This window comes from Elaeis guineensis, chromosome 3, assembly GCF_000442705.2.
Source record: "Elaeis guineensis isolate ETL-2024a chromosome 3, EG11, whole genome shotgun sequence".
NCBI lineage: Eukaryota > Viridiplantae > Streptophyta > Magnoliopsida > Arecales > Arecaceae > Elaeis > Elaeis guineensis.
The window spans coordinates 120552596-120580330 of NC_025995.2; the positions used below are offsets into that span (position 1 = coordinate 120552596).

A 27735-nucleotide genomic window follows, 5' to 3' on the forward strand; every position below is an offset into this window, starting at 1 on the left:
CAAGAATCAGAACTAATATTTTTCGAATATCCAGTAAGATAATTTAAAGATTAAAAGTTTACCTCCAAAAATGCATTCCAATCATTGCTTGTGCACAAGGAGCTTGGAGAGTTGAATTTCTTCAGGGAGAAGTGAAAATAATTTTCTCACATTTTAAAAATTATACTATGATTGAGTATCAGCAGACTAAAATTTCATGAATTAACTGACTGTTCAAAAGTATAATCATAGTAGCTAGTTGCCTCAACAGACTGTTACCTGGAAGAAAATGTAAGATAAGAATTAGATCATAAGGATTAAATTTATTAGGCAGAAAGCAAATGGTGTATGATTGAACACAAGCAACAAAAACTCAAGCAGGTCCAAGTTGAATGTTAAGAGAATCAGATGACCAAAGATGCACGGTATAGTAATAGCATTTTTGTTAGAAAAATTACTTTAGGCAGCTAGAAACTTATACACAGAAGTAAACCTAGAAATATTACCAAAGAAAGCAAGAGAAAAAGCTAGGGAATAAAATCAATCATGAATTTTGAGCAAAAGAGAAAACAAACAGTGAGATGTGGTCAAAAATATCACACCTTGAGCAAGTGGGGAACATCTCTTACAGACTTTAATGTTTCACGTAAGGCTGACATAACTTCTTCACAGCAAAGAAAGAATGATATCTTGGCCTCTCAAAGAAATACATCTCTCACATATTCTAAACTTAGTCAAGAAAATTGACATAAATAACAAACATGATGGAAAAAGGATACTGTGTTTAGGCGACTATTTAAAATGTCAGGATCAAGTATTGGCCGCAAGAACCACATCCTGGTAAAAAAAAAAAAAAAAAAAAAAAAAACAACTGCCCTTTTTGTTATGATTACAATAACAACAATATGACCATAGGCTTAATGAACTAACCTCAAAAGGCGCCTTCCCATTGGTGTGACACACTAAATGATAAAACATGATCAATACAAAGTACTGTAAACTAATAAGGTGATGAACTTCTCATACCTGATTAAACATTCCAAAAACTGAGAACCTGCAGTTTGAGCTGTAGCTTAAATAACAAACAGAAGTCCACTGAATATGCACCAAAGTAAGTTGAAAGTGTACCCTTCCTTTGCTCGCCCAATTCCCATATGACTTGGATGTTTGTCAACTTGAAATATCTGCAGCGCCTCATAAGCAGCAGCATCAGTTTAAGAAACTTGTCTCTGTGACTGGATGTAAGAAATACATAACAGTGCAGATTTCCATTGGGGAATTTATTGCGACCTCATCATACGGAAAGAGGATAAAATGATATACAAACATTACAAGTTACAAAAGGATAAAATGGGATTTGAGTCACGCAATCTATTGTTATCGATGAGTTGCCATATTCCTTTTGTCAAAGGTATCTACAAGCCTCTCATTCTCTAGTATAGCAAGAAGACCTCCAGCAGCACGAACCTGGAGATCACTTCCAAGATCCATCATGGAATTAAGCTGCAGGTAAAGAGCTGGTGGTAGTCAAGAAATATCTACGTCAAAAAGGAGGATCATGTAGCAACACTGACAAGAACGAAACAGCAATTTCTGCTAAAAGTGTTGTAGAGGTGTTGTTAGCAGAAGCTGGTAATAAAGCAACAGGATCATCCTTCAGTTTGAAACAAATTTCAGCATCCAAGAAAAAAACTTGTGCTATATAGATTTTTGTAATGCCTCCACATGGCTTGGAGTAAATTGATGAGGTAATGAATTGTACAGATAGGAAGAGCCACTACTCATTGGCATATATGTTAGGACTGAAACATGACGATCATTCTTCAATGCTTACAAAGCAAATTCTCTCTTTGACACTCAGCCCATCATCCATCCCTGCAACTCTTAGATATATCAGTCTGCAGTTCAGAAAACCAAAAAAGGAAAAAAAAAAAACTGTGTCAACAATTATAGACAGAAGTCAAGAAAAACCAAAGATGAACCTCAAAGGCATGTAATAGATGAGTGCTTCACATAAAATCTAGGGCAAGAACCTAATAAATAGATGTATCTATATTCATTTTAGTGTTGCTAAGCAAACTAAATGCACCTTAATTGCTTACCAAGCTAAATCAACAAGGTCTAGAGTTTCACATAACCAACAAAACATGGAAAGCGTGAATCAACAATTCATGCAACAAGGTTTAATGTAAAGGCACCATCATAATAAATAAATCTTAATCTAGGGTAAACACAAATAAATTTAATGAAACTCGATTATAGCCAACAATCATACATAAATAGCGCCCAATCTCAGTCAATGACATCAGGAAACAGTCCACAACCAGTCCAGCATAAGAATTCAGCCAAACCAACCATTTTGTCCATACTTTTGTAGAACTGCTTATAGATTTTGACTAATACTTCCAAAGGACAAATCAAGTCTAGTAAAGATGCCTGGGAAGTTTTATGTGCCATTCTGTTTTCAAAATTTCCAGGCCGAAATAAAAGAAGAATTTATCTAAGGGCTCATATGAGTCACCTTCCAGTACTTGTCATCTTACAGCACTAACTCCATGTAAATCCTGTAATGTCAACTTGTGAGTCTTGCTAGAGAAGATTGGATCCATAATGTCAAGAAGCATGTAGCAATGCTTTTGTTCTTGGTCAAGAGGAATGGGCATTGTCTCTCCTTCAAGTTATTGCATCATTACTTATATCTTTTTGACTCCTAATTTATAATGCACAGCCATAGGTTCCCAAAATGATACTTTTACTGATTAAACTTTTTTCCAAAAAGATAAAAGTACATAATCATAGGTTATTTTATATTATTTATTTGCTTCCACTTGTTGAATTTACAACGCATTTGTATAACAAGTAGAGAAGAAGATCCGAAGTTCCCAACACGCAGCTAGTCGCATAGTTATCATGAACAACATTAAGCAAGTCAGCATACTCAAGTCAACTAAGCAAAAGATATACAACAAAAAAGGTGGTGGTGGAGTAATGAGGTACATGAGGCAAATAAGGTAAAGAGGATTTGCTTCAGCCTTCAACTAACAACCAAGGGCAAAAGATATCGAGGATTTGACAGATACCATATGGCAAGGAAAGATGCAAAAAAGGTCAGCAAGTAATGCTAAATATGTTGCTTATGACAGTTTATAGGATAGGCTAAGCTTAGAGGAAGGTGAGAATGAAATTTATATAACAGCTAAAATAAGAGATAGGAAACATAACGATATTGCTTGAGTTAGATGAAACAGGAGCGTTGAAAATAGGATTTAATAAAGATAAAGATTTTAAAGAATGATGGGAAGGTTATTTTAGAAAACAATAAATAGAAGAGGAACAATTAGGGAGTTGTCAAATTTCTTTCGGTAATATTTATAAAAATGAAGTAGATCGAGATGAAATACTGACTGCAACAGGAGAGTCATGGGATGTTGGCTAACTTGGCTTACTTGCTTTTTCAACAAGATTGTAAAAACTAAGTGAAAGATAACAGTATCCACTTATAAGAATAAAGAATATGGACAAACTGCTTTAAGCCTTTAACTATCATGGAATTAAACTCATAACTCTACGAAGTAACCAAAGAGGTGGATTAAACAATGATTGGTAAAATGATGACCATCTCCAACAAAAATTTGAGATCGGGCTTGAAGGTTGTAGCTATAGTTGTGATCAAATAATTAGAATAATGATGACATCTACACAAAGTTCCAAGACCACTGAACTAACTATTGGGGGAGATGCATATGTTCCCTCAGTAGAATAAAAGAACAAATCACTTGTGCGGTGACATGCAATAGGCACAAAGAAGGACATATCTGGCCTTTTATCTCATGATTATCTTAATTTAGCAACATTTTCTTTGAACAGAATACCACAACTGAAAAGGCTTCTTGTCCAGCACTAATAAACTGCATTTCCAGCTCCAGCAAATAGCTAAGCTACTGGATGATATGTAGCATATTAAAGTAAAATTTTATTTATTTTTCCAAGTTTTCTCAATTCTCCACTCCAGAAACAGAAGTACAAAAAAAAAAAAAAAAAAAAACTCTCGATGTTCCAGAAAACCATTCATTGAAGCATATATACCATGGATTTTAGATGTAAATTAATAAAGATGGAAGTTAAAAACGATTCTGTTTGCTGAGAAATGTTCAGACAGCTGCATACCTGTGCCAAGCTTGTTCATAGCTGAATACTGAACTTCGTATAAGCTTCACTACACTGGCTTCACTTTCATCTGTTTGACTTAGCAAAGTTAGCCCAAGAGGGGGGAGAAACCAAATTCTCTATTTACCTAAGGCTTTACAGTGCAAACCATTTCGTTGTAAAGCAGACAACAGTGCTTCCTCAGTCTTAGTGCTAGCATATATAACCACAGGTTTTGCTTGGTACTTCACTGATTCATTAACCAAGCAGAAGAAACTGTCAGCTGGAAAAATACTAATGGCATGCTCCTGTTTGACAATGTGTTGGCTATCAAAAGTTCAAAACTAATTTGCTATAGAACAGATACTGCATTGAAGAGCCAAAAGATCAAGGACAAAAACCAAACTTTAGAAAAAAAAATGGGGAAAAAAAAAAGAATATCAATGATAGTATTTTTTGTGGTTACAATATCTTTCTCTAAATCACGTACCAAGATCAATTAGAGGAAACTCCCCATTTCCATCCTCCCAAACTTCTGTGACAAAAAGTTGTCGAACACTTGAGTCGTAGTATGCTATACCTACACTGGAGACACAATAACATACGTCATCTAAAACTGCAGACAATGATTAAAGCCTTATGAGCAAGGTTTGCAATCTTGGTATCAAGCCCCATACCGATACCATGCAGATATAGTGTTGGTATGCCTGATACTGGAGTCAGTTAAGCATACCGAGACTTGGTACACCCTTGTACTGAGTCTTAGTTCACTACCGATATGGTATAATACACCCAGTAATAGGCAATCACACCAATACAAAGAACCTTGCTTATGAGGCATAAGAGATTTATCAAAGAGATGCAAGAAAGCTAAAATAAACATCATTACTTTTCACAGACTACGAGAGGTGATGGGATTCTTTCCTCTTTGTTGACCATCAAGACTGCTGGTAACAATAAGTGCTTGCAGTCCTCTTTTCTCTTTGTGAAATCTTGCTCACATGCACTCAAATATTTTAAACCAGCTCTTTAGCCTTCAGCTGGTGGTTGCCCCAACTATGAGATCTTTTGATGGTTATTCATGATGCACTTGGCTTCATGTTATACTCTTAAGTCTTAATGTTTATCTGTCTTATCCATTAAGAGTTAATTGCTATGGTCCCAACTCCCAACCGAATATGGGCAACACCAATCATTAAATATGTTAGTGGTATTGTGTGTCTAAGGTTTGTGACATAAGCTTCTCCTATGGAGTCCTTCTTGGGTGGTTATACCATCTCAATAATTGAGCCAAAATGTGTCACTAAAAGGCATTATCATTTATCACCTTCTTGAGACTGCTTGCATGTTATTCAGAATTGCTTCAATATTGCATCAATTGTGAGGCTGCTCTAAGCCTTACCTATCTTATCAACCACACCACCTATTTGATTCTTATTGATCGAAAGTTCTATTCATGTGTTTACTTTGCTCTTACCTATAGGTTTCTTCACACTTTTAGACAAGGTTTGCCGTCTCCGTACTGGACCCCGTACTGGTAAAATTCTGCTTAATGTTGGTACGCGGTTCGGTATGATACGGTAATGTGAGTACACTCCGAGATGGCGTACCGGTATGGTACAGGCGATATGGGGCGGTACAGTTTTCCATACTTTTAGATAAAGTGGATGTCTCTTCCACCAAGCAAACATACTAATATTTATTGTTATGATGCCAAACTTGTCCTCCTTGACTGTAATTATGAACATATGAATTATCAACAGTACAATCATACTAGTCGGAGAGTATTGAGAAATATTACCTTTCCTAGTGCAGTCCTTGTTACCCTTTCAAAATTTTAAAATAAGTTTTTTCTATATCTCACCACTCCAAGGGCAATAACTGCCTCTTCTTCCTTCAAAGTCATTCCCTATCACTTTCCTATCGACACCAGGAGTCCACAACAACTTCCTCCTCCGCACATTCCTTCTAATGACACTCTAGTACATTCTCCTTATAAGGAACCTCTTGCTACTTTCAAGAGAATCCTCCGTGTTTTCCACCAGTTCAGTGCTTCTCTTGATTGTCCTCATGCTACTCTTTAATAAATCTTCTCTACCATTACCCTTCTTAGTCAGATTGTGATTTTGATACGCCATAACACTTACAACCTTAGCATTCCAATGAGGAAAATCAATCACCAGTATGGTTGCTTAGGGATATAACCTAATATCCTCATCTTCCTTTCCTTAGTCATCCATACCCACCCTGTGCCCCATCCTACCATGAAGATGCTCAACAGCTGAATTCTGAAGGAAAGGCAACTTTGAGAGAGGTCCCGATCAGCCAGGTATAGATGCAGAAAGTTAAAACCTACTTCTATTGCCCAATCAAATTTTTTAGAGCTCTCCAGAAGCATCTCATTTTACTTAAAAAGCATGATATTGACTAAATCTAGTATTGTGCCCTTGTAGCAAGGATATTTACTTAAAAAGCGTGATATTGACTAAATCTAGTAGTGTGCCCTTGTAGCAAGGATGATTTCCATCTTTCTAGTAGCTTTTTTGGTCTAAGTCTGCTCGCAATGGTCTACTTGAAGTCTATATGACAATGTCTAGCCTTGGTAGTCCTACAGTAGTGTCTACCTCTACTAGAAATTTACAGGCATCTTGAGCATGGGCATGTTGTTATTCAGGCAAGGTGCAGGCAGCCACCATTAATGTGCTCTCTTCACTCAGAACTCACTTTACAACATTAATTTAACAAGTTGAGCAATTTTTATTAATTATTTCAATCTGTCCTTTATGCACATCATGTTCTATGGCTTGCTATCATGCATTCTGTTGTAAATCTTATTGTAGAGTTAGGTGCTAAACTTAAATACCATCAAACTGTCATGTTTGATCCAATCTTATAAAGCTTTTATTCTTTTGTTTTCAAAAATATAATGCATCACATTAATGGTTAAGCATGCTAAAACTAGTCCAACCTGGAAACTCGATCATCCGCAAAGATGTGCCTAGATTTGGTGGGCTAGGTTGGACCACGCAGGACATGACATTGGGTAAGGTTTTCACAACTGAATAGTTTCTTTAATATTAGTTCAGTTCAGTTCAGTTAGAAATTAAGTCGGCAAGTCCTTAGGATTAAGTTAGGCAAGTTGGGTAGGTGACCAGGAGTGTTGGGTCAAGCAGGACTGCTATTGGGCCATGGGGAACTAAATAGGTTACAAGTCAACTGATGGCTCAAGTCATTGGCATCAACCTGTACGCAGGTATATGTCACATATGTTACTGTCCCAAGTTGACCCAGCCCACAACAACCCAATATCCCTCTAAGTGATGCCGTCAACATGTGGACCCTAAACTATCCATTAAGAAGACAACACCACAACTGTAACCATCAAGCCTTGCCCCATTTTTCCTCAAAACAAAAAAAAATGCAATGGTAAAAGCTATTTTTAAACCAAGCCTACCAAATAAACACGAGTTCATGGTTTGATCAAGATCATCATGGAGAAAAATTAAAGCAAAGTAATTTTTTATTGCAAAAGAAAGATAAAGATTAAGTCTTCTAGAAAAAAATAAGTATTATTTTGAGTGAAAAAATAGTATATAAAATTGGAAAGAGAGGCAGCGCAACTATTTTATTAGCAAAACAAAGATAGCACTCAATAAAAGGACTACATAAGAAGTTGAGAACTTCTCCAAACAACAGATATGCAAAAGAAAGGAATTTAATTACAAAAGAAAAAGTGACAAATAAAGTTAAAAATGAGATGTTGAAAGGCTTAAAGCTGACTTTAGAATGTTACTTATGTACAATAAATGGACACTTTTTAACTATTAATTTACCTTGGAAAGAGATTTTACATGATGGCATAATATCCATATGAATGTATATCATCCTTAAGACCCGAAATATCCAATAGGCCCTAAGTGAAGGAACCATCTAATACAGCCTCGCCTCAATTATGTCGCCTTTTGATCTCTCTTCCTCAAAGTCTTACCTTATAATTTACTATTCTTCCTTGCTTGCTCTAGATCCCAAAGATGTGAATTCTAACATGCACAAAAAAACATTCTTTAAACTTGAAACAGCGTGACCAGACACAACCCTCTTCGTACAACTTTATGTATCCAAAATAATCTAAAATTATAGCCTTCTAGGTTCTTTTAAATATTAGGAATATTATTGAACCAATTTTCTTGATGAAATATGCACATACCTCTTGACAAAGAAAGAAGCAAGATATAAGACATGCACATTGTTGGGGAATACCGACCGACCCCGCTCACACCGACTCATACCCGACCGACCGGCCGACCGACCGACTCATTCCCGACCGACCGGCCGACCGACCGACCGACCGACCGACCAACCGATTAACGGCTCCCTACCGACTGAGGATATGTCGGCCGGGTAGACCTTCGCCGCTCTCCCGACCGACCGCACCAGGGAGTCCGATGCCCGGCTCTCGCGGCATGCCCGACTGACCGACGGAGGGGTCCGAATCTCCACCCGACGCCACACCGCTGGCCACCGACCTAGGGTCGGCCGACTCCTCCGATCGCCGTACAGCTGCCAGAAACTGTCAGCCCTGACAGCAACATGCGGCACTGCCACCTAAGGGCATTATCCCACCTAGGGCATTGTCAACCCTAGTGATTTGATAGCCCTACGACGATGTGACACTTTCACGGCGACTCTGCCAGTCTGCAGTGAGTTGACAATTCCTCAATTGTCTGCGCCATTAATGACGGCGCCATACTGCGCTCCACTATATATATCGGGAAGGCTACAGTGCTAGGGGCTCTGGGGAAAAAACGGGCTTGCTCCCTCTCTCTTTCTCTCTCTCTCTCTCGATTGAGCTCTCTGTCTTCATTTCACTGTTGCCCAGTCACCTCTCTGACTTGACCGTCGGAGGGTCCCCGTCGGAGCCGCCTCCGGTCAGTGTGGACTTCCTTTTTTGCAGGCGCTCGTTCCCGGCGACCAGGCGACGAGGGGATTGGCCGCAACAGATTGGCGCGCCAGGAAGGGGCGGTCAGGCATTCTCAAGCAGTAGATACTAATGACGAAGACAAGAGCCCAATGATCGAGAGTCACAGGGTCGGCGAGGCGCTCTTCCCGCCGGGAAGAGGCCTCTCCGCCACCCTCCGCGGCGGAACCCGGCTCTCCGCACCCCGCGGTGACCATGGAGACGCAGATCGCAGCAATCGTACGGCAGATGACCGTGCTGACAGACGCGGTCAAGAGCCTCCAGCAACAACCGACGGCACGTCCGATGCCCTCCAGGAGCAGCCACCGACGCCCGCATCGATCTCTGTCGTCTCCGCGCGAGCGCCTGCCACAGCGCTCTCACGGAGAGGAGGGGCGGCCACGGCGCGATGTTCGTCAGTCCCAGCAGCTCTCTCCCTCCCAGCTGGAGCGAGCGAGGAAGGAGAAGCGACCACGAACGCCGTCCGCCTCCCTCTCGGAATCTTCCGGAGACTCCACTCCCGGGGTCTCCCAGCACCGGCGGACAGGCGACTACGAACGCAGGTTCGAGAAAATCGACCGCCGGCTTGCACAGTTGCAGGTGGACGGGCAGAAGTCTTCGAACGACGTCGACTTTCAGACTGCCCAACCTCTTTCCCGACTTATCCTCGATGAACCGATTCCCAGTCGGTTCAAGATGTCGCACGTGGAGCCATACGACGGCTCCACTGACCCAATCGACTACCTGAAGAGCTATAAAGCTCTCATGACGATTCAGGGGGCAACCGACGCTCTCTTTTGCATCGGCTTCCCCGCCACACTCCGCAAAGCTGCCAGGGCCTGGTACTCCGATCTTCGATCGGGAAGTATCCACTCCTTCGGGCAGCTCGAGCACTCCTTCGTGGCTCACTTCAGCACCAGCCGGAAGCCACCGCGAACGTCGGACAGCCTTTTCTCCCTCAAGCAGGGAGAAAATGAGACGCTCCGACACTTCGTGGCGCGATTCAATACGACCACGCTTGAGGTCCGGGACCTCAACGAAGACATGGCTATCTCAGCCATGAAACGGGGGCTGAGGGCGTCCCGATTCACCTACTCCCTGGACAAGACCCTCCCCCGTACATATGCCGAATTGTTGGAGCGCGCGTACAAGTATATGCGCGTGGACGAAGGAGCCTCCGACCGACGTTCGACCGAATTCAAGAGCCCAAAGGAGAAGCGGAGAAAGGGTCGGGAACCCGACGGACCTAGCAGGCCCCCGACCGACGGTCGGCTCTCGCCTCTGCGACAAAGCCAGAAGTCGCCCCGACGGCAGCCTCCAAGGTCGACACGCCCCAGGTATGACTCCTATACTCCTCTCTCTGCCCCCCGTGCGCAGATTCTGATGGAGATCGAGGGAGAAGAATACCTACGACGGCCTCCGCCTCTGAAGGCAAAAGGCCTCGACCGACGGAAGTACTGCCGATTCCTCCGGGGCCACGGCCACAATACCGAGCAATGCATCCAGCTTAAGGATGAGATCGAAGCTCTCATCCGCCGAGGGTATCTCGATAAATTCCGGAGGAACCCGCCGACTCGACCTGTGGCCGACCGACGACCCCAGCCGACTGAGGAAGCAATGACTAATCGGCCGACGGCCGGGGTCATCAATATGATTTTCAAATGACTTGGCCCGGGGACGTCTGCTGGAAAGGAGCCGACGAAGAGGCCACGCCCGGACGACGCAATAACCTTCACGGAAGAGGACGTTCGGGGCATCCAAACTCCTCACGACGACGCTGTTGTTGTCTCGGCAACAATAGCAAACTATGATGTAAAAAATTTTTTTGTAGATAATGGAAGTTCGACGAACGTTTTGTTTTACTCGACCTTCTCCCGGATGCAACTATCAACCGACCGACTCAAGAGAGTCTCTACGCCCCTGATAGGCTTCGTCGGGGACGCAGTCACAACGGAGGGAGAAGTCACCCTTCCCGTGACGGTCGAAACCGAACCACGACAAAGTATGGTCCATTTGACCTTTGCGGTCGTCCAGGTGCCTTCGGCCTACAACGCCATACTTGGAAGACCCGGACTAAACGCCCTCAAGGCGATTGTCTCGACGTACCACCTCTTGGTTAGGTTCCCGACCAAAAACGGAGTCGGAGAGATGCGCGGAGATCAACAGCTCGCTCGACAATGCTTCCAGATCTCCGCTCAAAGCGACGAGTCGAAGGGCCCCCTGACGATCGACAAGCTAGACCCACGGGAGGAGGAAGAACGGGGTGAACCGGCTGACCAGCTCATCCCCATCCCGATGGCTGGGGATCCCGACCGAAAGGTATGGGTCGGTTCTCAACTACCCGACCCAGACCGACGACGGTTGGTGGAGCTGCTGAAAGCCAATGCCGACGTATTTGCTTGGTCGGCAGCAGATATGTCAGGCATCCCCTCAGAGACAATGATGTACCGACTCAACATCGATCCAACGATGAGGCCGGTGAGACAAAAGAAAAGGTCTTTTGCCCCGGAAAGACAGAAGGCCATCGACGAAGAAGTAAACAAGCTACTTGAGGCGGGCTTCATCAGAGAAACCACTTATCCCGACTGGCTCGCAAACGTTGTCATGGTGAAGAAGGCCAGCGGGAAATGGAGGATTTGTATAGACTACACCGACTTGAATCGGGCCTGCCCAAAGGACAGCTTTCCACTTCCGAAGATCGACCAGCTGGTAGACGCGACGTCCGGATTTCGACTGCTCAGCTTCATGAACGCCTTCGCCGGATACAACCAGATTCGGATGGCGCCTGAAGACGAGGAGCACACTGCCTTCGTGACCCCCAAGGGCCTCTACTGCTACCGCGTAATGCCCTTCGGGCTGAAGAATGCCGGCGCCACCTACCAACGACTCGTCAATAAGATCTTCAAAGACCAGATCGGGCGCAATATGAAAGTATATGTCGACGACATGCTGGTAAAAAGTGCGCAGGCTGCAGATCATGTCCGAGACCTCGAAGAGGCTTTTCACACCCTGCGACAACATCGAATGAAGCTGAATCCGACTAAGTGCGCCTTGGGAGTAACATCGGGGAAGTTCCTCGGGTTCCTCGTCTCACAACGGGGAATTGAGGCTAACCCTGAGAAAATAAAGACAATCATCGACATGCGTCATCCGAACACCAAGAGGGAGGTCCAGCAGCTGAACGGAAAGATCGTTGCTCTCAGCCGGTTCATTTCTCGATCAGCTGAAAGGTGCCTCCCGTTTTTCAAAACTTTGCGGCAGGCGAAGGGTTTTTCCTGATCGGATGAGTGCCAACAGGCCTTCGAAGATCTGAAGAAATACTTGGCTTCCCCGCCGCTGCTTGTGAAGCCGGAGGTCGGGGAGATCTTGTATCTCTATTTGGCCACCTCTTCCGAGGCGGTCAGTTCAGTGCTCGTCCGAAAAAACGAGAGCCGAACCCATCAGCCTATCTACTACACCAGCAAAGTGCTCCGCGGCGCTGAAGCTCGATATTCGGAGATGGAAAAGATGATTTTCGTCTTGACCGTCTCCGCACAACGACTCCGCCCATACTTCCAGGCTCACGCCATAGTGGTTCTCACCAACCAGCCCCTGAGGGCGATATTGCGCCGACCGGACACGTCAGGACGACTGGTGAAGTGGGCGATGAAGCTCAGCGAGTTCGACATACAGTACCGACCGCGGCCCGCCTTAAAGGCTCAGGTCCTGGCCGACTTCATCGCCGAGTGCCCGACCACCGACCAAGGGTCGGGAGCTGCGGACCCGGGACGAGATACGGTCTCCGAGCCAGACCCGGTCTCCACCTGGGTACTGCACATTGACGGAGCTTCAAATGCTCAAGGGAGCGGGGCTGGGTTCCTGCTCACCAACTCGGATGGGGTAGTCACCGAGTACGCCCTCCGATTCGACTTCAAAGCCTCCAATAACCAAGCCGAGTACGAAGCACTCCTCACCGGCTTGAGGATGGCGAAGGAACTGGGCGTCGACAACCTCCGGGCATTCTTCGATTCTCAGCTGACGTGGGGCAGGTCAAAGGTGAATTCGAGGTGCGAGATCCGGCCATGGCCAAATATCTCCAAAAAGTAAAGGACCTCGTAACGCGCCTCAGGTATTTTGAAATTTCCCACATCCCTAGGGCGGAGAACGCCCGGACCGACGCACTCTCTAGACTAGCGACTTGGGTTTTCGACTCTTTGGGTCGGACATTCGTGGAGAACCTCGAGCAGCCGAGTATCGACTAGGCCGAAGAGATACTACAACTAACAGCTGAACCAAGCTGGATGGATCCGATTGTTCGGTTCCTGACTGATGGAATCAGTCCTGAAGACCCCACGGAGGCCAGGCGGCTCCGATGGTTGGCCTCCCAATATGTGATCATGGATGGCCGACTCTATAAAAGGTCGTTCTCCCTTCCCTTGCTTAGGTGCTTGGGACCGACCGACGCAGACTACGCCCTCCGAGAAGTGCACGAAGGAATTTGTGGGAGTCACTTGGGGGGCAAATCTCTGGCTTACAAAGTCCTGCGACAGGGCTACTACTGGCCCACCATGAGGAAGGACGCGGCTGAGTTGGTCCGGAGGTGCGAACCTTGTCAGAAGTACGCCAACGTGCAGCACCAACCGGCCAGCCAAATCGCTCCTATTGTCGCTCCATGGCCCTTCGCTCAGTGGGGGGTCGACATTCTCGGTCCTTTCCCTCCAGCATCGGGTCAAAGAAAGTTCATAGTTGTCGCCATCGACTACTTCACCAAGTGGGTGGAGGCCGAGCCCCTGGCGCAGATTACCGAACGAAAGATGGAAGACTTTGTCCAAGAATCCATCATCTTCAGATTCGGATTGCCGCATACCATTATCACCGACAATGGACAGCAGTTCGACAACCAAGATTTCAGAGATTTCTGCGCAAGGTTCCACATCACGCACCGACTGACTTCAGTTGGACACCCACAGTCCAACGGTGAAGTCGAGGTGACCAACCGGACCATACTACACGGGCTCAAAACCCGACTAAACGAAGCCAAAGGCCTCTGGGTCGACGAGCTGGGCTCTGTTCTGTGGGCTTACCGAACGACCCCCCGCGTTCCGACCGGGGAGTCGCCTTTCGGTTTGGCCTATGGGACGGAGGCGATGATCCCACTCGAGATTGGGCTGCCATTTACCAGGGTCGAGCGGTATCGAGAGCCGGACAACTCTGATTGTCGGAGGGCCGACCTAGACCTCCTCCCCGAATTGCGAAACGAGGCCCAACTTCGCATGGCTTCATACCGACAGAAGGTAGCCCGGTATTACAACGCCAGGGTCAGACCAAAGCTTTTCAGGCCTGGTGACTTAGTCCTGAGAAAGGCAGAGGTCTCGAAACCCCTGGACCAAGGGAAGCTGGCTCCGAACTGGGAAGGGCCCTACACGGTAGCAGACACCTATGGCCCGAGGGCCTATCGACTGGAGACTCTGGGAGGAAAACCCATTCCCCGGACATGGAACGCCGACAACCTGAAGTTGTATCACCAATGAACTTTGTACTTGTTCATTCGGAATGCAAATCCAGTTTGAAATTTTGGAGTTTCAACTCTTCGACTGACGATCGGCGCTCACCAAGAAGGCCGAGTCCCGACGTCCCGACTCGGACTTGGTATCCGCGTGGAACCGACGGCCCGACCGCCGGCGACGTATCGGGCGCTCACGAGGGCCATCCACGACGACGGGAGTTGACACTCCTTCTACGGTCGAACTTTCGGGCCAGACTATCAGCTAACTTACCAATTGAGCCCCGATCAAGGAAAGGCGAAATGCCTATGCGACCGTCGTCGCAACTTGCCGACCGAGCTACGGCCGATCGAAGGATATTCGGCTTACCACCGTCTATCACACGATGCGACCACAGTCGCATCCATAGCTCACCGACCGAGCTACGGCCGGCCGGAAGATATTCGGCTTACCACCGTATATCATGAGGCGCAGTATAAATACCCGACACAAGGGTATCAGGATCCGACTTATCATCGTTTCCCCGACTAAGCGCGCCGGACGACATCCAGCTAAACACGTCGGAAGAAACCTGACTGCCAAGCCTTTATCCGACGGTCGGTCGGCTTCCGACTCAACGAACGCGCCCGACTCTCGGCCGGGGGAAGGACACCCGACTTACGACCTCGACCCTTGAAGGCCGATCCAAAGTCGGGACTTGTTCTACCTTCGTGGCGGCACGAATTGCCGGACGTCCCGACCGATCTGAATGGGGTGGCAACCTACGTGTTCGGATGCTTTCTACAACACATGAAAAGAGGAAGACAAGCGGAAGAAAAAAAGTTTAAGTCCAAGAACTTTGATTTCATTAAGGATCAAAATAGGCTTTACAAAGTTTGGGCCGAAGCCCGAATACAAGCCGGAGCAAAAGCAAAAAAGAAATACAAAAACCGACTACTCGTCGGAGTCGGCCTCCTCCATTGGGCAACGGCGGGGGACGGTCGGCGGTTCCGCGCTCGCTTCGGCTATCGGGGCCGCCTGATCCTCAGTAGCCTGCTCTACGCTTCCTTCGGCTTCCGCCCTGGTGGGAAGGCCTTCCGATGTTGGTTCGGCCGTTTCCTCCGTAGCTGGGGCCTCCGATTCCGACAGAACTATGCTGCTGAGGTCAATTTCTGGGTACAGGCCTCGGACGGCTTCCCGAGCATCCTCGTATCCGACTCGGTACGAGAGGAAGCCGCTCTCCAGGAGCTCTTCCCGGTACTCTTCCGAGTCGCGGAAGTCTTCGATGGCCCGACCCAAGGCCTCCTTCGCCGACTCTGCTTCGGCCTTCGCGATGTCCGCGTCGGCCTGGGCGATGGACAAGGCTTCTTCGGCCTTGGCAAGATTTTCGAGACTCACTCGGAGCTGCTCGCGGTTGGCCTCCAGCTCTTTGGCTACGTCGTCCCGCTCGTGCCGGAGCCGACGGACGGTTCGGGACTTCTTCTTCGCGTCATCCCTGGCCGACTGCAGCTCCGTCCCCGATGTCGCCAAGTCTCCCTTGAGTCGGGAAACCTCCTCCGTGAGTCGGGTGACCTCCCCCTCAAGTCGGCCCTCCCGGTCGACCGATTGTTGCAGCTGGTCGACCAGGATAACCTTGTCGGCTTCAAGGCCCGCGACCTTGTCTCTCCAGGCCGCGCGCATGTCGCCGAACTTTCGGTATCCGACCTCTAGCTCGGATATATTGAAGACCAGCTGCACGAAAAAAGACCGACCGTTAAAGAACCGAACTTACGAGAGTTATGTTAAAGGCAGGGGGAAGAGGAGCTTACCCGGATCATCATCGGATAAAATGAAGATAGCATGTCGGAGACACGCTGGTTCTTCATCGCCTTAATGTCGGCAGGAAGAAGGAGGGCCTGACACAGCTTCCTGGCCAAGTCATGATCGGCCAGGCCCGAGGCGCCTTCGGGAATGAGGAAGTCGGTCGACCCTCCGCCGATCGATCGCCCTCCGTCACCCGACGTCGTGGGGGCCTTCCCTCGTCCGGACGCCCAGGCCCTGACGTCGGAAATGGACAGCAGGCTCGAGCCCGACCGAGTCTCGACCGTCGGTGCGGCAGCAACTGGCGCGGGTCGCTCGGGCTCGTGCACCTCCTCCCGACCCTCCTCTGTCGGCTGGGCAGCCGGTGCACCATCAATGGACTGGTCGGCTGCCCTTCTTCTGGGCGAGGCGGCGTCCTCGCCCGACGGTCCCTCGGACGGGACTTCGACGAGCACTGTCGGTGCCGACAGTGCGATGACAGGCTCCGACCCCGACACAGTCGGTTCGCTCGGCGGAGCTGCATGGGGCCTCTTGGGAGGCCGCGACGGTCCGACACCTTGCGCCGGCCTCTTTCTGACGGCGTACTGACGTACGTCGGCCGCCTTCAGTCGGGATCTCGGCGGCATATCTGCAGAAGGACGACAGATGGTCAGCATCGTAAAAAAGAAACGAAAAGGAGGAAAAGAGCAAGCAAACGAAAAACCTACCTAGGCGGGGGACCGGGCTAAGGCCGGCGTCGTACAAGGCCTGCTCGGTGACAAGCTCACTTTGCTTCGGCACCGAGATGTCCTTCAGCCGGTGGAAGTCCTCCCGATCTTCAGCCTCCACCCGACTGTTCTCGTTTGGCTCGGTTCGGGGATTCCCCCAACGGACGGGGAACCCCCAAGGAACGGAAGACGATGCAAAGAAGAACTGGTTCTTCCATCCGTGGATGGACGACGGAAGACCAGTAATGAAGGAAAGCCCCTTCCGAGGAACGAAGTACCACCACCCTCGGACCTTAGGGTGGGGTCGAAGGATGAAGAAGACTCGGAAGAGGGAGATCCGAGGTTCGGTCGGCAAAAGCCGACACAGAAGTGCGAAGCTGACTATCAGCCCAACTGAGTTCGGCGCGAGTTGTGCCGGGCACAGCCCGTAGTAGCCAAGGATGTTTCGGACGAACTCCGGAACCGGGAAACGAAGGCCGGCCCGGAGGTCCTCCAAGTAAAAGGCCACCTGGCCCTCGGGCGGGCTATTGACCCGACCGTCGGCACCAGGGGCGAACAGCCAAAACTGCCCCGGGATGCAGTATTGCTCTCGGAGCCGATCGACGTTCGGCCCCGAAAGTGAAGAAACCTCCACCTTCGGGGTCGACCGAGTGTCGTCAGTCGGCTCTCCCGACCGACCACCTCGTGGAGACGTCCTAGCCATGGACTCACACGAATGACAGGGAAGAAGAAGAAGAAGGAGACGGTGAAGATGACGATGGCCCTCAGAAGAAGAAGAAGGAACTACAAAGAAAAAGAAAAGCGGGGGAGAGTACCTGGAATGAGGACTTACGCAGGCAGAATCTCGACAGTGAAAAGAGGGGGGTAAAAAACTGTATAAGCGCAACCCCGTATATATAGCGTCCCCCGACGGTCGAGATGAAGGCACGGCCAACGAGGATTCTCTGGATTTTGCCGCGTGGCGTCATCCGGGCCGTCCGTCCGCCCGACGGTTCGGCGCACCCACCTTCAGATAAAGCCACGTCATCTCCATCTGCTCCGGCAAACCCATCCCAATGGCCACACGCCACGTGGCGCGGGGGCCGGGACGTTTCGTATCCCCGAAGGGACGGCGGGAACGGCGATTCCCCTTCCCGATGGGACGAGACGTCTGACACCGGCGGGACGCCCAACACCTGCAGGACGTCTGAGCCGACGTGTCAGGACGTCTGACGCCGGCGGGGCATCCGGCATCTGCAGAGCATCTGAGGCCGACATGACGCCTGCAGACCGTCTGACGCCGACGTGATACCTGACAGTGACTGGACACCCGACGCCAGCGAACCGCTCGGCATTCATGAGACGTCTGACATTATATCGGCCCCCGGTACGGTCGGAACGTGGCACATGATGAATCCACTCCTTTTCGCCCGGCGTTGCTGCCCAAACGAAGGTATCGGCCAGCGCGCCGTCCGACTCAGAAGTGGAGGGGGGCAACTGTTGGGGAATACCGACCGACCCCGCTCACACCGACTCATACCCGACCGACCGGCCGACCGACCGACTCATTCCTGACCGACCGACTGACCGGCCGACCGACCGACCGACCGACCGATTAACGGCTCCCTACCGACTGAGGATATGTCGACCGGGCAGACCTTCGCCGCTCTCCCGACCGACCGCACCAGGGAGTCCGATGCCCGGCTCTCGCGGCATGCCCGACTGACCGACGGAGGGGTCCGAATCTCCACCCGACGCCACACCGCTGGCCACTGACCTAGGGTCGGCCGACTCCTCCGATCGCCGTACAGCTGCCAGAGACTGTCAGCCCTGACAGCAACATGCGGCACTGCCACCTAAGGGCATTATCCCACCTAGGGCATTGTCAACCCTAGTGATTTGACAGTCCCACGACGATGTGACACTTTCACGGCGACTCTGCCAGTCTGCAGTGAGTTGACAATTCCTCAATTGTCTGCGCCATTAATGACGGCGCCATACTACGCTCCACTATATATATCGGGAAGGCTACAGTGCTAGGGGCTCTGGGGAAAAAATGGGCTTGCTCCCTCTCTCTTTCTCTCTCTCTCTCTCGATTGAGCTCTCTGTCTTCATTTCACTGTTGCCCAGTCACCTCTCTGACTTGACCGTCGGAGGGTCCCCGCCGGAGTCGCCTCCGGTCAGTGTGGACTTCCTTTTTTGCAGGCGCTCGTTCCCAGCGACCAGACGATGAGGGGATTGGCCGCAACACACATAAATGTTTTGCATCTAGTTTCACAGAAAACTCATCCGTTTCTCTTGAGTGAAGCAGTTGGTCACAATTTACAGACAAGGTACAGATTCCATGAAACAATATCATATGAAAGATTTCACTGGATTTATTTAATTAACATCAGCATAGGGAAACTAGGAGGAACTGATAGGAATCAATAAGATGAAAATTCATGAAATGGATTCTAAACATAAATCATAGTTATTTCTCATTCTTGTAATCTTACCGATGACCTTGCATGAGGCATGCCATATATACCTGCAAATAAACCAGAAGTTTAAAGAATCAGCATGTATATAAAAAAACAATGTAGTGACATTCATTCAGAAGATGCATTACAAATATGCAGAAGCAGTTGGAAACCCTAAGATTCCCCAAGTTTGCCTCTCAAAATAGAAATCGAAGTTAAGTTTATGCTTAATCGTGCACAGAATTCAGTTGCTTTTTTTTTTCTGCTAGCAAGAAAACACAAAGTTCTTATATACAGTCATCGAGATCAGAACCAACAGAAAGTGATCAAATGCATACATCTGACTACGTAAAATCAAGATCTTTTAGATCGTCAAGGAGATTAGTACGAACAGTTCAACCGTATAAATCAGTATTCAAGAGTAGCAGAGTTATAAGGACAAAGAAGTGAACAAGAACAGAAGAATTCAAATCATAGAAATGTGCGTCGTCGCTTGAGATCTGAAAACCCCTGAATCCTTGGGTTCAGGGTTTTTTTTTTCCAAATATTTCCATCAATTACTTCTGCAAGAATTTTAAACCAGAATCAACCAGAGATTAAGGTTGTTAAACGAGATAGAAACAAGATTTACATGGAAGTACGACCAAGAAACAAGATTCATAGGGAAGTACGACCAAGAAATTAGATTTGAGGGGAAATACGTTCAAGAACCAAATCTTGGCATGATATTCGAACAAGAAATTAGAGGGTTTGGTAGAAGCCGAATGAAGATCGGTTCGAAGTACGGCCAATTAAAACAGACAAAGAAAGAGTTAGATTCTCCAAGTGATCGTATGATCACGGCACATAATCGATTCAAGGAAGATTTGATGGGAAATCCGATCAAGAACGAGTCCTGGCAACCTTTGAAGAAATATTTCAGCGAAACGCGATCTGAAATCAACCTTTGAAGAGGGTTTGGAGGCACTCACCTGTGATTCAACCTCCGTTTCGCCGACTTCCTCTTCCATTTCGTTCGATCAAGAGAACGGAGAAGCGCACGCGCAGCTCCGAGAGAGGGAGAAGAAAGCAAGGAGCGGGAAGTGGAGCCTTTGGGGATTTGAATGGGCAGGGCGTGCGTGGCGGTGGGGGTGCCAGATTTAAAGAAGGCGGCAAAGGCTGTGCGTTCTCTGGTTGCGTCACTTGCAAGCTGCCAAAAATGGAAATACCACGTGTCGCGCGCGCGAAAGGAGTATTGCCCGTTACAACCGTTTCAGCTCCCTCGGTGGTATCAACATACGGGTATTATTAGTATTTTTATTTTTTTACACTTATAAATTAATTTTCTTCCTAAAATTTATATGATATTTAAAAAATATATATTTTTATGGAGTAATCCGTGATTTGGAAAATATATCCTTATTTTTTGTTATTATCTATTATTTTGTTTTCATAAAAACTCATATTTTAATAGTGAAAATTTTAAAACGATATCATATAGGATAAAGATGGCCACTATAATTGTTATAATGATTAAATAATGGTTATGGGATGCTATTAAGTATTAACGTTATTATTTGAACCTTCTAATATGGTAATAAACCATTGAAATGGACAAAAAATACAATTTTGATATATAAATAAAAAGAATATTACATAAGCAATTAATACCGTTGCTATTGAAATCCAATCCAACAGCTTGGTACTCAGCCGAGGAGGTCTGCTGGCAATATCAATGAGGACTTTGCTCAGATTGGCAAGATTGGCTTTTGGATGCAGTCACTTGGTTCAATTTATATCATTTTTTTTTATAAATTTAGTTTGGTTGTGGTTTGAGAAAATCTTGATCCGAAAGAAATTGGTTCAATTTTAATTTAATTTTTTTAAAATATCAATTCAAATCAAACTGATCCAGTCCAATCCAATCTATACGCGCGTGCATTTATATGCATGTATGTATTCAAACTGTCCCAACTTGCCCCATATATCTATATATAAAAATTTCAATTTTTTTTTTATATTTTCTTTATATATCTGTAATAGAATATCAACTTGATAAACCGAAACCAAAATTTTTGCGTTGGTTTCCAGCAGTTTATGTAGATGATCGGCTCAATTCCAATTTTGATTTTAGAAAACCGGTTTAAATTGGTTTGATTTCAAGTTTAGCTCCAAACCGCTCAACCCAACCCATGCACACCTATAATTATGCTCAGGCATTAATGCTCCCATGGATTAACCACGCGTGATCGTGGGCCGAGCTGCAACAGATGCCAATTGGAGGGAATTTAAATATCTTGTTTTGAGTCATATTGATTTCTATTGCCACGTCTAACGACGAAAATGACCTAGGCTGATTTAGCAATGTCTAAATTCAGTCCCATATTATCGAGATTGAGACGAGGTTGAACTTAGGGTAAATACTAGATGATGAAGCTTCCATGTATCTACAAAAATCCACTAAATTCTATCACAATTCTGGTGTAGGTGCCAAGGGAATAGTGTACATGCATTTTGACTAGCTATATTGGAAAAAGAAAAAAAAAGAATAAAACATTTTGGCCATGCAAATTGACGAAGTATAAGTTCATATATTTTAGTTTCTGTTACTATAAAATAATATTTATACATGGGTTAGGTCTTGCATTATCGAATCTGGGTGAATCATATATTATTTAGAGTTCAGATCTGCTGACTGCTGAGCCATTGAAATTGGGTAACAATGTTGCACACCCAATTCCCAAAACAAGTGGGTTGTAGATTTTGACCGAGTATGGAGCAGCGGTCCACTTTAAAAGTTAGCTTTTATGTAGGATATTGGGAGCCTTGCAAAAAGGCATGCTCGCGGCAAACTTCCGTTTCACAAGATATGTTACGTGATGCAGTAGTGGAGTTTAGAGAGGAAAATGTGGACTGCCCTTATCATACTTGCTCTTGTTATCCATTTCCATGAACCAACAAGAAAACAAAACAAAGAAAATACAGAGTCACAAGTGCTAAAGGGTACAATAAGAATATAACCCCCCCCAAAAAAAGTACAAGCAGAGAAGTGATCTGCCTATCGAGATAAAACATCTCACCCCACCACACCCCCCCCCCCCAACAAAAATTCACCCAATACACTTCAAAATGCAGTGCATTTGCCCATAGATGATATACAGTAGTTCGATTGCGCAACCTGGCATCCATTCATGGCTAACTAATGGCAATAAGATAATCTATTATGGTACAAGCAATGAAAAATGTCCTTAAGAAATCATCCTCTGTAGATGCCCGAGGGATCTGCATTTTGAACTATCCATGGATGCTCAAGCAGCTTATGAAGTGGAAGACGTTGTGAGGAATCTTTGACAAGCATCTGAATAAGATATAAACTAATATGTGAGCAAAGTGAATTCAAGAAAGAGGGCTGCTCATAAAATTTAAATTATAAATTTTCAAACAAATATGTAAATAAAGGAAAAAAGGAAGCAAGAAGATAATCCCCACCTGGCTGATAAGATCCTTTGCAGCAGGAGAAATAACTGGCTTTGGGGGAAACTTAAGGTCGACTTTTACTATCCTGCATCCAAAAGGCAGTTTTGTCAAAAGCGAATCCAAATTCCAATAAATGCTTTTTAATACAATGCAAAGTTTGAGAAGTGCAACTGCTAAATAAATTGTTGATATCCCTCAGAAAAAGTGGTGAGATGCAGCCATGCAGATATCACTTTAAGAGTTTCAGTCATCGAATACAGCATCCCCACAACACAGAGATGACTGTCAAAGGAGAAATAACTTTAAAAGAAAAAAGTTGCCTTTTTCTCATCCAAGATTGAGAACTGGCCAATTATCGAGTAAATAGTCATTGGCAAATACACAGCCATTTTGAATAAAGCCACCGTACTTTTTATCCTTGAAAAGAATAAAGACCACTATGTAGAGGAATTTCATGGCTAAACTTGAAAAAAATGATGTATAACCTTCAAAAGATTACCGCTATTTGATTTACGTAAGCAAAGACCTTTCATTTTTCAAGGATGTCATTTAAGCCAGAAGAAGTTGAATAACAGTAAATGTTTCAGTTTAGTATATCACCAGCATACTATTAAATACAACCACTTTGGTTTTCTATTAACACGAAATTAAGATCAACACCATACAAAAACTGGCGCTTGCCAAGTCAAGGAGAAGATTCAGATCATCTTTGACTCTCACTTACCTTCTGTATGTATCTGAGTGTTCCTTTGCCTCAAAAGGTGGAACTCCGAAAAGGAATTCATAGCACAAGACACCCAAGCTCCATATGTCTACACTAGCATCATGTTCTGTGCTTTCCACTGAAACAAAGCCAAGCACAAGGGAGGGATCAAGGATCTAAAGTGCAGTTCTTGAACTTGAAAATCATACAAAGAATCTATACTGGTAAAAGGACAGACAGTGGCTGACATACCCATTTCAGGTGGGAGGTAATCCAGCGTGCCGCACATGGTCCGCCTACGGTTAAAAGTGTGTACAGACCAACCAAAATCTGCAATTTTTAACTCGCCCTATCCATAAAACCAACCACCATAAGCATGCAAAGTTTATGCACTTGGCAAAGAAAATAACGAACAGTAGGTTAGCTTTGTAAGGGGAAAGAAAAAGAATGGGCAGTACCTGTATTCCAATCAGAAGATTTTCTGGTTTGATATCCCTGTGAATCACATGCTTCCCATGAAGATAGATTAATGCCCGTGCTAATGATGAGATGTACTGAAGCAGAAGAACAGTAAAATTATTTTTATGCGCACAATTTCAAGGATAATATATAAAGGTTAGAGGCTAAGTTTATCTTATCAAAGACATTACAAACAAAATTATGTATCAGGGGAAGTGCACTGAATGACACAGGTTGATGAAATTATGAGGTATTCAGGAAATAATGCTAATATCCAGTAAATGCATCAGATACAAGTTTTAGAAGATTAAAGAAACGACCATATGGAGCATAAAACAACCCATAGTAGGTATTCACAGCAAGACTGCTAATTATCCAGTGAATGAATAATAGAAGTTTTAATATTGAGAATAACAGTCATATGAAGTTCGTAATAACTCACAGTAGCTGCACGCCTTTCACTGAAGCATTTGCACCTCTGCAATTCTTTGTAAAGTTCACCTTTTGCTGCATATTCTATTATCAAATAAACACGAGTCTGCCCAAAAAAAAAAGATACAATGAGTAGGCCAAAAAAGGTAATATAAAGAATACCTTGAATGGTAAATAGAAAGCACAAGTAACAGTCATGATAGAGTAGATCTCTAAACCTGGTCATAGAAGTATCCATATAGACGTAGTATATTTGGGTGCCTGAGGTGACTCTGTATTTCTACTTCACGTCGCAGCTGATGCTCTACTTGAGATTGTCTCAGCTGGCTCTTAAAAAGAACTTTTAGTGCCACTATATGATTACTCTGGGTCCAATTTAAAAACTCAAGGTAAGCAATCTTATGATTATTAGCTAAATCACAGAAGAAGAGGAAAATTCAATACTATAAAATCTGAAGGACTGATATGTCTGATAGAATACAAATACATAATACATCCAATCATTCTTTCACTGCAGCAATGAACCTTGACATGATTTTCTAATGCGGGTTTCAACTATCATGTGCTTTGCTTTTATAATAAAGTCTTGAAGATGAATTGTAACTACAAAATACAGCCCGTACCCTCTTTTCTCTGGCCAGATAGACATGACCAAACTTTCCTCTTCCTAGTGGCTTTCCGATGTCAAAATCGTTCAGCGTCCAGCGCTTCTCCACTGTTGTATCCTTTGAAGAAGGCTGTCAAAGAAACACATGAAATCCTCTATATTCAAATATAATAGATTATTAGAACAGCTGAAAAAAACTCCAAAGAAATTCGAAACCATGATTGAAGGTAGATAAATCTGAAACGGAAAGGAACAAAAATACCCATAAATTATTGATTACAACAGCTAAAGAAAACAGCTAGAACTCGTTATTTGAGATGCAATGGAGCTGGCAACAAAAACCAATAAGATCTGTGAACTGCAACACTAAAACGCGTCCTCAATCCAAAACAAAAGGCATCGAAATCTGGAACCGGATCCATGATTAAATCCTGGCTTTGATAAAATGATCGTAAGAAATTTTGCCCCTTAAATAACAAGGTACATCAAGATAGAAAAAACTTCAAGCCAAAGACATAGCTTTGCCTCAGTTCCGATGCCCTTGCCAAGAAGAGAAAGGAAAGAAAAGACAAAATCTAATGGCTCTAATCAACCAAAACCAAAAATCTACTTCCAAGTGCCGTTATAAAGAAGGCAGGAAGCATATGCTGGCAGACTCAGGGAAACCCTAAATCCATGAACAAAAAATGCGAGTAAAAGTAGAAAAGGAGCCACCTTATACTTCAAAAAACCCAGATTACAATCAAGAATCCTTAAAAAATCGAAATCTTTCGTACCTTCTCTTCCTGCTGGGTTTCCGTGGCGATCGCCATGGACCCGGGGGCGAGGGGCGGCGGAATGGGTTGGGCGGGGGTGGATGTGTGGGGTTGGGACAAATTTTCCTTCGGTTTCTTTGGGCGAAGGAACCCGGGGAATTTAGACTGCGGTGTAACGGTCGGATTGTTAGATGATTCCACGTGGAAGGTAAGGAACAAAATTCGAAGTTATAGCCGTTTGAATTAGGAACGACGCGGGCGAAGCGGGCACAAGCGGGACAGGTTCGTCGTATTCAGAGAAAAAATCCTTGCATTTTCTTGCCAATTGCCGGTTTTAGCTCCGAAAAAGGGGCAGAAAGGCCGGGGTTTCGAGTCCTCCCTGCAGTCAGATATGATACAAGCGGACCTTAACATTTGTGCTGTTGATACACTTGATTCGTGTTTACGCTAAGTGAGACGAATCCATATTTCCCAAGCTACCAGCGTTCAGCCAAGGGAAGCTTCATCTAGGTTACGTTGAGACTGAGCTTCGAAAGAACAATTGCCACCGACCATCCGTATCCTTCAAACGTTCAAATCACTGGTCCAATGTGGCAACCGGGAGCTGGTACAGTTAGAGGTGGCAATTTAGTCTGATCCATCGGATATACAATCCGATCCGTTCTAAATAGAGTGAGTTTTATCCTACTCGATTAAAATTCGAGATGAGTTAAAAAAAAAAATCGAAGTAGATATGGATTAGATATGGATAATAATATATCCCAACCCAAATCTGACTCGACACACGTACACACATATATATATATATACACACACACGTACGCGCACAGGCACACCTAAATACCCAACACAAAATCTTAGTTGTCTAAGCTTTGCATATTCAGCCGTTCTGCCTTCCCTAAGCTTCTATATTCGGCCACTCCAAATCTTCCATCCGATTGAGACTCTTGAGGATAGAAAAAGCAGAGAAAAAACTATGAGAAAATGAAGAGAAAATTAAAGAAAACAAAGGAAAAGTGGAAAAAATTGAGAGGTTAGTATTTTTTTTGGATTGTCTTTTTTTTTTATTTATTTCTTTTTCTTTTCTTTTTATTATCTTTTTTAAAAATCTGTGAGAAAAGAGAGCACTTGAGAGAGATTAGAGGGGTTTCTGAGGTTTTGATTGAGTTTTTTTCCTCAAATATATGAGATTCTGTCCGAGTTATGGTGGTGTGAGTTGGTTCCTAGAGGTTTTAAGAGCTTAATCTTGGTAGAAGCATGATATTTTGTAGGGACGGGATTTTTGATTACAAATATTCTTCTTTAGTTACAAAATTTTTAATTTATAGGGCTTTATTCTATTGCATATCTGATTCGAGATGGATATGGGACGGATACGGATATAAATTTTTTATTGATAGGGCGAGTATGGGTATCGGTTGACTCGATTTATATCTGATCCATTGCCACCTTTAGGTACAATAAAGAGAAAATGGTGTCAGCTGAGGGCCAAGACACCGTTCAATCAGTCATTGGCTTTTATATGTATAAGGCCAAGGATCTGAGCAAAGATTAAAATAGGATATCTACAAAATTTCTTTAAAAAGAAATATAACTTGTGTTGAATTTAGGTAGAGCCGCCCAAAATTTAGCTAATGCAGCTCGAATGCAACAAAAGTACTAACATTGTGTGCTCAGGAATCTACTTATGTGCTAAATGAGTGTATGTAATTATAAAATCGAGGATTAGTACAACAAAAGAAAAATCATATTTAAGATCTTAAGAAAATAGATATAGCGCCTCAAGCAGTCTACTGACTCAACAACCTATTTAGACCTGAACCATATGATC

The 27735-nt window shown here is 45.2% G+C and overlaps 3 protein-coding genes across 3 annotated transcripts in view; all 3 read right to left on the reverse strand.

The window, feature by feature from the left end:
- The window catches only part of LOC140856650 (DNA mismatch repair protein MSH5-like), a 36794-nt gene extending 35577 nt beyond the window's left edge, over nucleotides 1-1217 (reverse strand). Inside the window, 6 exon segments of the mRNA XM_073254686.1 lie at nucleotides 63-119; nucleotides 582-668; nucleotides 759-816; nucleotides 910-941; nucleotides 1006-1033; nucleotides 1108-1217. Coding sequence (XP_073110787.1) covers nucleotides 63-119; nucleotides 582-668; nucleotides 759-816; nucleotides 910-941; nucleotides 1006-1033; nucleotides 1108-1133 — 288 coding nt within the window. The 5' untranslated portion in view covers nucleotides 1134-1217.
- A 20-nt stretch (nucleotides 1218-1237) lies between these two features.
- LOC140856651 (DNA mismatch repair protein MSH5-like) lies at nucleotides 1238-20592 on the reverse strand. Its single transcript, XM_073254689.1, has 7 exons — nucleotides 20464-20592; nucleotides 19529-19560; nucleotides 4616-4710; nucleotides 4295-4375; nucleotides 4147-4216; nucleotides 1814-1877; nucleotides 1238-1482 (listed from the first exon to the last, which is right to left on the reverse strand). Exons 1-7 carry the CDS (start codon nucleotides 20500-20502, stop codon nucleotides 1357-1359), a joined length of 507 nt encoding a protein of 168 aa, XP_073110790.1. The 5' UTR covers nucleotides 20503-20592; the 3' UTR covers nucleotides 1238-1356.
- A 1959-nt stretch (nucleotides 20593-22551) lies between these two features.
- On the reverse strand, nucleotides 22552-26223 carry LOC140856151 (serine/threonine-protein kinase Aurora-1-like). Its single transcript, XM_073253313.1, has 9 exons — nucleotides 25926-26223; nucleotides 25166-25279; nucleotides 24761-24907; nucleotides 24553-24648; nucleotides 24110-24205; nucleotides 23904-24000; nucleotides 23673-23790; nucleotides 22961-23033; nucleotides 22552-22829 (listed from the first exon to the last, which is right to left on the reverse strand). Exons 1-9 carry the CDS (start codon nucleotides 25959-25961, stop codon nucleotides 22728-22730), a joined length of 879 nt encoding a protein of 292 aa, XP_073109414.1. The 5' UTR covers nucleotides 25962-26223; the 3' UTR covers nucleotides 22552-22727.
- Nucleotides 26224-27735: the final 1512 nt, after the last annotated feature.

Bases quoted from the DNA above. Each gene is read 5' to 3' on its own strand.
- LOC140856651 (XM_073254689.1), bottom strand. From the start codon at position 20,502: ATGGAAGAGGAAGTCGGCGAAACGGAGGTTGAATCACAG. The intron at 19,561-20,463 runs GTGAGTGCCTCC...GTTTATTTGCAG, and splicing joins AAACGGAGGTTGAATCACAG to GTATATATGGCATGCCTCAT. The intron at 1,878-4,146 runs GTATGCAGCTGT...TCTGAACTGCAG, and splicing joins TATGAACAAGCTTGGCACAG to ACTGATATATCTAAGAGTTG.
- LOC140856151 (XM_073253313.1), bottom strand. From the start codon at position 25,961: ATGGCGATCGCCACGGAAACCCAGCAGGAAGAGAAG. The intron at 24,908-25,165 runs GTACGGGCTGTA...AATTGGACCCAG, and splicing joins ATCTGGCCAGAGAAAAGAGG to AGTAATCATATAGTGGCACT. The intron at 23,791-23,903 runs GTATGTCAGCCA...GCTTTGTTTCAG, and splicing joins TTACCTCCCACCTGAAATGG to TGGAAAGCACAGAACATGAT.